General features: G+C 42.6%; 1 protein-coding gene across 2 annotated transcripts in view; it reads left to right on the forward strand.

Annotated features, from left to right (window-relative positions):
* The window catches only part of rxrab (retinoid x receptor, alpha b), an 80,098-nt gene extending 67,666 nt beyond the window's left edge, over positions 1-12,432 (forward strand). For both annotated transcript variants that reach the window (XM_081365305.1, XM_081365304.1), the window contains exons 10-11: positions 7,622-7,727; positions 10,047-12,432. In XM_081365305.1, coding sequence (XP_081221431.1) covers positions 7,622-7,727; positions 10,047-10,194 — 254 coding nt within the window. In that variant the 3' untranslated portion in view covers positions 10,195-12,432. The remainder of the gene's footprint in view (positions 1-7,621; positions 7,728-10,046) is intronic.
* Positions 12,433-12,753: the final 321 nt, after the last annotated feature.

A 12,753-nucleotide genomic window follows, 5' to 3' on the forward strand; every position in this document is an offset into this window, starting at 1 on the left:
GCCCATTCACGGTCTCACAGGGAAACAATGTTGCACCGCGGCTCAGTCAGCGTCGGCTCATCTGCTCACTATTAAAACAAACAGTCGCTTTGTATACTTAACCCCAGTGAAAACGACAAACAAGGAAAAAGGCTTTTGAACGTACCTGAACACTCAAACACAGCCCCTGAATCACTGATTCACCACACCAAACCCAGCAGTAAATTTACACGGTCCTGGTCTAAGGACCCCAGGTGTCTATATATAAGCCTGCTTCCATCACGTTAAGTGGTTTACTAAATATCTGCTCCACCCCCAAATTAGTAACGTGATTAAACATGAAAGTAAAGAGTCAGGGAAAGAGAGTGAGCTAAAGGATCCCAATCCTAACCCAGCCCACAGGCTACATTTCACCCCCTCCAAGTGAATCGGCGGCCCGACGATGGCAATTCACACTCCAATACTCTGGTCACCACCCCTTGAAAGTATCCCCTCCTCATTCCCGGTGGAAACGGCTCGAGGGAGCCGGTAGGGGTTAGGATGCTGACCTGCTGTAGATCTAACTGAGCGTCGCAGAGTCATGGTCACGTCTTCAGGTATAGCCTCCACTTCAGCAGGAGCGAGGAAACTGGGTGAATCTAGGGCCCCCTGGGTCTCCTCAGGATGAAAAATGACCACATCTTCCTGCCCTTCCTCTTCCCTGACCGTGGAGTTGGCAGACAAGTCAGCCCGTCTCATGGAAGGAGTGGCCGCCCCTGCCATTGATGGTAACCCCTCCGGAACAGCCCTCAACTCAGACCGGTGCACCTGCCGGACTGGTCCTTCTCCATCTCTAGGGGCCACAGTGTATACCGTTCCAGTCCCAAAGGGACTCCGTAGTACCCGAAACACAGCAGAGTTCCAATGGTCTTGGATCTTGTTCCGTCCAGGCACATGGTTACGCAGGTACACCAGCCTCCCCTCTTCAAGTCCAGGGTCATTCACATTGTCATTGTGGCTCTGGTTTCGTCGATGTATCAACTCATCTGATCTCTGCCGGACATGCTCCTGGGTCATCCGCATACTCTGTTGATGTTTCTGGATCCAGTCCTCCAAGTTGCCGGCGTCCTGCACTGCTGCTCCAGTCCCAAGCAAGAAATCCACGGGTAATCTCGGGTGGTTACCAAACATGAGATAATATGGGGTATGCCCGGTAGTCTGGTGGGGTGTCGTGTTGTAGGAAAAGGTCAGCTGTGGCAAATGGTGGGGCCAGCGTCGTTTCTCGGCTGACGGCAGGGTGCGCAACAGGTCGTGCAAGGTACGGTTAAATCTTTCACACTGTCCATTGCCTTGGGGGTGGTACGGGGTGGTTCTACTCTTCTGGATGCCATATATCTGACAAAGTTGTTGAATCAGCATACTTTCAAAGTTCCGCCCCTGGTCAGAATGGATACGGGCTGGGGGGCCAAAACGATGGAACCACTGCTGGACCAACACGTTGGCCACAGTGGAGGCCCTTTGGTCCTTGGTGGGAAAGGCTTGAGAGTACTTCGTAAAGATATCGGTCAAGATCAAAACATTCTCCCGACCATCACTTGCAGGTTCCAGAACTGTGAAGTCAATAGCCAAGATCTCATTTGGATGGGTAGCCTGCAGTGTGCCCCAGTAGGCACGAACCTTGGGCTGGACAGCCTTCCCCAGTACACACCTTTGACATCGTTGGCACCACCTTTCAGCATCCCTGGTCATATTCGGCCAAAAGCACCGGCTCCGCAGAAGCTGGAGAGTCCTCTCGGTGCCCTGGTGCCCTTGATTATCATGGACACTACGGAGGACTTCTTCCTGCAAGCACTGAGGGAGCAGCAGCTGGAGTGTCTCCGGGCCTCCACCTGGGGAATGAATGAGGCGGTACAATACCCCTTCCTTCTCAGCTAGGCGGTTCCATTGACGCAGCAGTGCCCTGCTGGAGCGAGACAGCAACTCTCGCTCCTCAGCTCTTGGATGTCGCCCTACTTGATGGTATTTACGTACCGGCCCGATGACTGGATCAGCCTCTTGCAGCAGGCGTAGGTCTTGAGGCGTACGGCCAGGCAGCGCCACCACTTCCCCACAGTGACCCTCGGCGGCAGGTGGCTGGCCCATCCCAGCCAGGGCTCCCAGCAATGGGACGTCTGTCCCAACAGCAAAACGGTCCAGGTATTGCCTGGATAATGCATCAGCATTTTGGTTGTTCTTCCCTGGGCGGTACTTGATGGTGAAGTTAAAAGATGCAAGTTGAGCAGCCCACCGCTGTTCAGTTGCCCCCAGCTTGGCAGTCTGCAGATGGCTCAGAGGATTATTATCTGTCAGAATGGTAAAATGATTCCCCAGCAGGTATTCTCTATACTTTTCTGTCACTGCCCATTTCAGTGCGAGAAGTTCAAGCTTCATGGAGCTATAATTCTCCATATTTCTCTCGTTGGGTTTCAACCCTCGACTAGCAAAGGCGATCGGGCGAACCTTACCATCATACTCTTGAGAGAGAACCGCCCCCAAACCCCCATGGCTGGCATCTACTTCCACAATAAAGGGCTTTTTAAAGTCAGCATAGGCCAAGACTGGGGCAGAGGTAAGTCTCTCCTTCAAAGACTGAAATGCATTTTCACAACCATCATCCCACGCTGTTGTTAGAGGAACTGAAGAAGTCTTCCCCTTCCGCCGTGGCCCACCAAGCCTCCCCACAAGATGGTGCAATGGGGCTGAAAGCTTCGAGAAGCCTTCCACGAACCGCCGATAATAGCTTGCAAAGCCAAGAAAAGATCTCAATTCAGCCAGGTGGCCTGGGCGCCGCCACTCCTTTACCACCTCGATCTTTGCAGGGTCAGTAGCCACCCCCTCATTAGAGACCACATGCCCCAAATAGCTCACTTGATGCTGGAAGAATCGACACTTGGACAACTTGACCTTCAGGTTCTGATTTTGAAGGCGAGCAAACACTTCTCCCAGCCGCTCAAGATGTTGTTCCACCGTAGTGGAGAATACAATCACATCATCAAGGTACAGGAGAACGGATTTATGACGGCAATCTCCAAACATGCGCTCCATAAGGCGCTGGAAAGTGCCTGGAGCATTGCAGAGCCCGAATGGCATCCTATTAAACTCAAAGAGGCCAAACGGGGTGCAAAAGGCAGTCTTCGACTTATCTTTATCTGCCACTGGGACTTGGTTATACCCGCTTGCGAGATCAAGGGTGGAAAACCATCTTGCCCCAGACAGGGCATCTAAGGACTCTTCTATCCTGGGGAGAGGGTAGGCGTCACGACGGGTCTTGGAATTCAACTGCCGGTAATCCACACAAAGACGAAGACTCCCATCTTTCTTTGTTACCAGGACGATGGGAGAAGAATACGGGCTGCTGCTTTCTCTTATAACTTGGCTCTCTAAAAGCTGTTGGATGTGTGCCTTCACAGTCTCATACTGAGAGGGCGGAATTCGTCGGTAGGGCTGACGGACTGGGGCATCATCAACCAACGGAATCTCATGAGCAATCAGGGAGGTACATCCCAAATCTCCATCACCCTTGGAGAAAATACTTTCATACCGGGCAAAGAGGGTCTTGGCTTGGACAACCTGCTGTGGAGTCAGCCCCTCAAGGTCAGGGAGAACAGATTCAGGGACACTAGAACAAGTGATTGCCTCCTGGGTAGAGACATAGGCGCAACACTCTTCCCACGAGGGCTCAACGGCGACAGATTTGTTTCCAACCGAAGTCACCACCACTGCTTGCACAGTCCCAACGACACGACGGGGAGAAAGCCACACTTCGGTACAACCAACATTGACTACAGGGGCATACAAAAGGCCTTTTTTGGCAGAGACCAGGGTAGGAGACACCAGAAGACCTTCCGGCAATTGTCCATCTTCAAAACTTAACGGCTCAAGCAAGAACTCAGCGGTTTCCAGCTGAGGGCATGTAACTGGAACCATAGTCAGGGCACCGGCCCTAAGACATACCGGAGACTTCCCCTGGACTTTAACCTTAAACGGCTTGGGGGCATTGAAGAGGGTCTGGACCATCTCACAATGTCGCAGGGCCCGTAAAGCTGCTGGGGCCGCCGACTTAACTAGAGGGGAGTGGAAGAGCTGTGGACCATGCTGCTCAAAGAGAACCCTATAGCACTCTGAAAGTACGTTCATACCCAATATCCCAGGGGTAGCTACCTTGCGATCTTGGAGGGCCCCATTTGGTGGATCCCTGACAATCAATATCCCCCTCCCCGGAATACGCTGTCCTAAAACGACCACATCCAACTCAATATAACCAGTGTAAGGTATATCTAGCCCATTAGCTGCTTTAAGGCCTAACCACTTGCAATCTTTCCTCTGTAAATGACTAAAATGCTTACTAAAAAAACTCTCAGTTACAGTTGTAACCATTGATCCAGTGTCAATTAAACAAGGGATTGCCACACCTCCCATAACCACACTCAACACAGGGCACTTCCCCACTAACTGTCCAAGAAAAAAAGGACATACAGAGCCAGAACCCTCCCCTCCCAGTGTGCGGCTCTGCACACTGGGGGGTTCTAGTTTCCCAGCTGGCTATTAGAACTACTTGCAAGGGGCGCTGGCTGACTGATGGAATCTGATAACGTGTGAGAAATAGGTCTACTATTGGTAGAAGGAGCAGACTGACAATACCGGGCTATATGTCCAGGTCGATCACATCTTATACAGATAGGCTGCCCATTAGGAGCACGTTTAAAACGGCCTTCCCTATTTAACTGAGGGGCGTAAGGTTTACCAGTAGACTGTCCCAAATGTTGGACCAACATATCTAGTTGAGCTTGTTGCTTTAAAACCATTTCCTTTAACTCCGCCATTTCAGAGGGTTGGGCAACAGTGGAGTCACACTGAGACATATAAGATGTTTCGCTACTACGCCCCAGTACGCGGTGACTCCGGTCACGACTTGTCTGTCCTTCCTCTACCCATCTAGTGGCCTCCCGTCTTACATCCAAGAGAGACAAACGCCCATTAGCCCGTACCAGTCTTTTAAGTTCCCTTCGTAGCATATGATCTCGCACATTCTCACAAAATTGGTCTCTTAACACTATGTCCGGATTAGTAATTGAATCCCCCTTAGATTGTTTCACCCTTTCCATAAGCTCCATTAATGCATGGGAAAACTCAAACAATGACTCATTTTCTCTTTGTTTTCTATCAAAGAAACGCTGCTGCCAATATACATATGACTTAGAACATCCATATACCTCCTTTAACACTAAAATGATTTCGGTAGGATTTTCTCTTACAGCTACGGGTCGATATTTAATCTCACTTCGGGCTTCGCCCTCTAAATGGTCATACAAAAACATTGCTTTTTCCAAATCAGACATGTACCTCGACCTAATGCAACTCTGTGCTTCTTCACTCCACTCTTCAATAGAAAGTGACCCAGCTGTTACGGAGCCGGAGAATTTAGAGCACCGCCTCTCTCTGGGCAAATATACGGCCTGCTCTCTTCGTACTGGCAGGGAACCACTCCCGCCAGCATCACTTCCTTGTACACCTGACAGTCTCTCATTTTCAGCTTGGAGCTGGGCCACACGCTCCCGCAGTTGCTGTAGCTCCACATCCAATCCTGCACCGGCGTCGTCCGGATCCATCATGCTGCCAGCTGCTGTTCTCCACACACACTACACACTTAAACACACACACGGTGTTGCTCAATATGGCCAACCCACCAACAACACTTCAAAAAAAATTAAACCCTGCCGACTGCGCCAAGATGTGGCGCCCCCTATTGCCCAACTGACTACGCCACCCCTTGAGTTTAGCTGGTATAAGTGTCAGAGCAAGGGGAACTCTGCCCCAATAAAATGTACAAACACAGGTTCGTAGAAAAGTATAAAAATACAATATTTATTGATAAATAGTTGAAGGTGTTGGTTGGCCTTGAAAGAAAACAAAAATAAATCAAACAAAATAAATCTAACTAGAAGTCAACAGACCATCAGCATGGGAGCCAGTAGAGTGGTTTGAGAAAGCACTAAGAGAAGGCTAAGTTCTCACTACCACCCGTGGACGGAGGGACAGAGCCTTGTAAGTAGTACACACTAGAGCTCAATGTCTACACACTGCAAACTCACAGCACTAATAAGTATGGTTAAGAGACATTAAGGTTCACACTTCACAGCACTGCAAATGTCTTAAGAGAAAAAAAAAAGGAAAAGAAGAACAAAAACCCACTTTACAGTGAAGTCTCTTGCACTACCCTGGCTCCACCCACACAGAGGCAGTTTACAAAAAAATAAAAAAAATAAACTAACAACAAAAGAATTGGGAATAAATGAAATACAAATAATAAAAAAAAAGTAAATAAAACCACTCTAGCCTGTGACATACAATTCATACACTCACATACAATAACATATTGCCAAAAGGCTAGAGGAAAACAAACAACAGCAAAAGAAATGAAAATAGAATAATCTATACTATAAGCAGCACCACACAATCAAATCACACAATATGGAGAACAGCAGCCAGCAACTCAGGTGTAGCTGTACAAGTCTGTAAGCACAATCACACCATTAAGAATATTTGTTTGATCATGATTCACGTTCAATACAACTCACGTTTTAGACGTAGTCTTCACACATTACATGATAAAATAACCTCATAAACAAAGATGGTCAATATTGCATTGAACTGTACTATACTAAGCATACAAAACAAATACACTCCTATATACATGTTAGTTAAAACAGTGAAGGGAAATTAAACATACCTGTTGTAGCATTAACAGTGCATAGAAAGCACTAAATTAGATGTAAACATCCCACTGCAATCACAGTATCCAGTCAACGCTTGTTAAACGCGGAAGTAGTATGGCATTACTTTGCCATAATTCACTCGCCCATTCACGGTCTCACAGGGAAACAATGTTGCACCGCGGCTCAGTCAGCGTCGGCTCATCTGCTCACTATTAAAACAAACAGTCGCTTTGTATACTTAACCCCAGTGAAAACGACAAACAAGGAAAAAGGCTTTTGAACGTACCTGAACACTCAAACACAGCCCCTGAATCACTGATTCACCACACCAAACCCAGCAGTAAATTTACACGGTCCTGGTCTAAGGACCCCAGGTGTCTATATATAAGCCTGCTTCCATCACGTTAAGTGGTTTACTAAATATCTGCTCCACCCCCAAATTAGTAACGTGATTAAACATGAAAGTAAAGAGTCAGGGAAAGAGAGTGAGCTAAAGGATCCCAATCCTAACCCAGCCCACAGGCTACATTAAAAATTTAAATTCTGTCATGAATGTCGGTAACCAGACAGTTGATGGACCCCATTGACTTCCATTATAGGAAAAAAAAATACTATGGAAGTCAATGGGGTCCATCAACTGTTTGGTAACCGACATTCTTCAAAATATATTATTTTGTGTTCAGCAGAAGAAAGAAATTCATACAGGTTTGAAACAACTTGAGGGTGAGTAAATGATGACAGACTTTTCATTTTTAAGTGAACTATTCCTTTAACATGACTTTGTTTTGCTGTGTATCAGGCAAGGTTTATCCTTACATTCAATTTCTTAGGTAAGCTGTGTGTAAATATGACTTTATCTTAGGTAGTTCACAATAAATTGTGGATTTTGTGTTTTTATCAACTCTTAGATTCAAAAGGACTGTCTAATCCATCAGAGGTGGAGGCATTAAGGGAAAGAGTGTATGCTTCTCTAGAGGCCTACTGTAAACACAAATACCCCGATCAGCCTGGGAGGTACACACACACACACACAACCACACACACACATGCATGCACGCACACACAGGGGACTCTTCACAGACGTAATGGTTTTTACCGTACAAACTGTATATTCTATCCCCTTACACTAACCCTACCCCTAAACCTAAAGATTCAGAGTGAGCATGATATATTTTTCATGTGCATGTTCATTTCATTTTCACAACCAATTTTACTTAGAGTAAAAGTCAATTTTGCTTATTTTGTTTTTACAAAATATATATTTTACAATACTGTTAAGACGTTTTTGAGCAGTAAGATTTTGTCATGTTTTTTAAAAAAAAACTGTTATACTAATTAAGGCTGCATTTATTTATACAATAAAAAAATTAATATTGCAAAATATTATTACAATTTAAAATAACGGTTTACCATTATTTAAATGGATTATAATATTTGAAGATTCGTGGTTACATCTGAAATTGGTTTGTCTTTTAATGCATTATACTTTCTAAAGGCATAACGGTAGTTACAATTATTCATGAGATCATAAAATGCATTATTAGGTGCATTAAAAAGCATAATTATAAAATTATATAATTTTAAAAAATACTTTTATAATGCATTATACATAAAGGATTTAAGTAAAGTGTTACCAATCATTCTATTATGCTGATTATGTGCTCTAGAAACATTTCTTATTATTATCAGCATTGAAAACAGTTGTGCTGATTAATTTTTTGGGGGGGTAAACATGATACATTCAGGATTTTTGGATGAATAGAATAGCATTTATCTTTTGTTACATTATACATGTCTTTACAGTCACATTTGATCAATTTAATGTGTCCTTGGTGAATAAAAAATTAAATAAAAACACTGACCTCAAACTTTTGAACGATAGTTTCTTTAATTTAACTTAACATTTTAAGAAAACAGTTTAAAGGTTCACCCAAAAATGAAAATTCTGCCCTTAATTATTCACCCTCATGTCATTCCAAACCCATAAGACTTCCATTCATCTTCGGAAACACAAATAAAGATCTTTTTGATGAAATCTGAGAGCTTACATGTCCCTCCAATGATAGTTGTCAAGTTTTATTTATAGAGCACAAATTTAACACAACCGTTGTTGATCCAAATTGCTTAACAATACAATGAAAATATAAATCAGAATTTAAGAGAGAAAAGGAGCAGGAAAAAAAAGACAGAAATGGAGATAAAAATCAAGTATCAAAATCAATCAAAATGTATAGACATAACAGCATCACTCGAATGCTATAGAGAATAAAAATAAGACTTTAAACTAGATTTAAAAGCATCCAGAGATAGAGAGGCCCTAATGTTCAAAGGTAGACTGTTCCAGAGCTTTGGGGCGACTACAGAGAAAGCTTGATCACCTTAAATTTTACAACAAGAACGTGGGACCGATAAAAGTAACTGATCACAAGATCTTAGTGACCTAGAGGCTGTGTATGGCCTAATAAAATCACAAATATAATCCAGGGCCAAATTGTGCAGTCAGTGCCTTGTATGCGAAAAGAAGGATCTTAAAGTCGACTCTAAATTTTATTGGTAGCCAATGCAATGAAGCAAGTACAGAGGAGATATGATCCCTTTTCTTAGTTCCTGTTTACAATCTGGCTGCTGAATTTTGAACCATCATGTAACAGCTACGCAACCACCATTTTGACGTTTCAAAAAGTTCATAAAGAGATCGTAAAACTAATCCATATGAATTGAGCGGTTTAGTCCAAATTTTCTGAAAAGACTCGATCGCTTTATGTGATGGACAGATTTAATTTAAGCTTTTATTCGCATGTAAACATTGATCAGCGAACATAAACAGAAGCTCAACCGAACCTGCTTGACTCGCGGGAAAAAACGTCATTGGTTCTTGCGGAAGCTCAAGCGTGTTAACACACAAGAATGAACGTCAAATGAACATGCTTGAGCTTCCGTTTACCACAACTGATGTGTGAGTTGATGGATATTTAAATGTGAATAAAAGCCTAAATTAAATCAATTCATCATATACAGTGATCGTGTCTCTTCAGAAAATTCATGTTTCAAAAAATTCATTCAAAATTCACCCAATTCATGTGGATAAGTTTTACGATCTCTTTATGAACTTTTTGAAGCAGAGTTGACTAGCTGTGAATGGAGGGACAAAAAGCTCTCAGATTTCATTAAAAAGATCTTAATTTGTGTTTAGAAGGTAAACGAAAGTCTTACGGGTTTGGAACGACGTGAAGGCGAGTAATTAATGACAGAATTTTCATTTTTGGGTGAACTAATCCTTTAAGTATTACACTGTGCTAATCCAAACATTGACATCCATTGTTTCATGAACAGATTTGCCAAGCTGTTACTGCGTCTGCCTGCCCTGCGCTCCATCGGCCTGAAGTGTCTCGAACATCTCTTCTTTTTCAAGTTAATCGGGGACACTCCCATCGACACTTTTCTAATGGAAATGCTGGAGGCGCCACACCAAATGACATGAGGGAATGATTTCTTTTCATCTCCGCCCCTCTGACAGAGGGTGCAGCTTATGTATAGAACACCACAGGAGGCCGGACAGGACACATCGCTGATCTCACAGGAGAGGACTGATCCAAGAGTAATTCTACCTTGGCGTTTCTTCAGAAAACATTGCGCAATCCACAAAATACTGAGTAACTGTTCATTGCGGAATACCATACAGGATGGATTAAGTGAGTTTTTCCTGGTTTGCATGCACGTTTGGGAAGTCTCACAAAGTGCTGGAGTTTTTTTTATTTTTATGGTTTCGCATTTCTTCTGCCTTACAGAGGTCTACCTCTGCTTTCCATTGAGTACACAGCCAAACCACCTCATCTCTGAACTCACAATCATTTTGCTGTGAATTGTCAAATTTCATGAGAGGATTAAAAAAAATACCTCAGATGCACTTCTTCATGCAGCTGTCCTTAAGGAACACATCACTGTATCTGCCATTAGAAGCTCTTGCTCAAACTGTAGCACAGAGTTCAGTGTTAACAGTGTTAAAAGGACCACATTCGTTTATTTTTCAGGCACTTATAAAATGCTTCTTTCAAGTGGTATTGTCATACGTCAGGATGCTGAAAGTCCATCTTCATGAGGAAGAAACTGCACGCAATTTGTCCTTTTCTTTTTGGGAGATAAATGGGCCTGTGAATAACAGAATGGTCTAAAAAAGAATGAAAAGCAGGTGTACTCCTGGCTGAAATCACGCTGGATGAAAATGCAATGATTCATTGTTAGAATTGTGTAAAAAAAAAAAAAACTTTTTCATGATGTTTTGCCACTATAATTCAGCATAAATATGTATTAAGTATTTCCAAAGATTTTCAATAATGCTTATATATCATCTGATAATTTCCAGCAAGTGGGCGTTTGTGATTTGAAAATATGCAACGAGTTAAAGGAATCCAGATGATAGTCTGGCCTCAGGGAATCACGAGGTTTAAGAAGTGCTACGTCTGTCCCCTATTGGAAGAGTTGTGACATTGCAGCTGCACTCATTTGCCATTACAGTTTAAGAGTTGGGTTTTCATAAAATGCTTGGCAAACATTGCAAAATAACCATTTCTGCGCCTCAGGTTGATGCAAAATTCCCCATTTTCTTGTGTTTTTGGTTCTGTCGTGCAGTGTCTTATCTGTATCATAAGGAAGAAACTGTAAATGTTGATAATTAATTACAGATTCATACCATTTGTACTGACCCATCAAACCTCAGTTGCAGATTGAGCCAATCTGAAGCAGTGTTTTCATGATGACGATGAATTTAAAATACAGTAGTCAACATTTGAAGTGGATCGAAACCTTTCATCAAAGTTACACATGAATTTTGAACAAAAACGTTCTTGTCTTAGGACAACTTTGATGAACTTTTTTGATCCGCTTCAAATGTTGACTACTGTAATTATTATTGGAATTCGGGGAGTATGTGAGCTGTGTAGCAGCAATTTAAGGAATTGTCATTAGCAGACATGCAGAAGACCTGCTGATTTAGACTAAACGTTCTGCCAAAAGTCTATTACGCCAGGCCTCATAGCAAAATGACAACAAAGTATTCAGTCTAATATGCAAACAAACAGCATAGACTGTCTATGATTGCTATACAGAACCTAAAATTATAGCGGTCATGTTTTTGGCTGATCAGCCGTCAGGGAAGATCAGTGAACTTTTGTTTGTGCTGTCATTGGACGTCTTTGGCCTTTCATTTCTCTAAAACCAGCATATTTTGAATGTGCAAACAAGAACTAAAAGCTCCTTGCTGTGGTAAATACATGTAAACCGCTTGGGTCATCAAACAGGGTTTGTTAGACCATCAGGAGCCAGGCACATCTTCAATCAGACATCTTTCTCTAAATCTGTTCCCTGTGACTGTGTGAGACACCGGTTCATCACAGGACAAGTTATCAAAACACAAAAGAGATGCATTTTAAGAGAATTATCTATTTTTGTACAAAGTGTAATTTTTTTCTCTGTATCATTATTTTATCAGTTCCATGTTGTACACATTGTTGGTGTAAATATTCGTTTTTAATTGGAGCCACGCCCTTAAACCTGGACTGAGGGAAAGGTGCAAAGGCTTCTGTTCTGTTGTTTTCGTGGTACCCTCACCTGAGAGCTGAGGATGGCTCCCTCGTTCTTTTCTACAAGACAAATTGAGGATGTGTTGTGTATTGACCTGCTATATAATGTCTGCTCAAAGGACTATTAAATTTCAGATTGTAAAAAAGGCTGATGTCATTTTCAGAAAACAGAATTATTTGAGTTATGAATTATTGATAGTACAATAAGGCAACACTTTACAATAAGGTTCATTAGTTAACATTAGTTAATGTAACTAACATGAACTAACCATGAGCAATACATGCGTTACTGTATTTGTTAATCTTTGTTAAAGTTAATAAAAAATAAAGCTGTTCATTGTTTGTTCATGTTAGTTAACAGTGCATTTACTAATGTTAATAAAGTATTAGTAAATGCTGAAATTAATATTAACAAAGAATAATAAATTCTGTATAAGTGCAGTTCATTATTAGTTCATGTT

This window comes from Scardinius erythrophthalmus (genome assembly GCF_964197995.2).
Source record: "Scardinius erythrophthalmus genome assembly, chromosome: 5".
NCBI lineage: Eukaryota > Metazoa > Chordata > Actinopteri > Cypriniformes > Leuciscidae > Scardinius > Scardinius erythrophthalmus.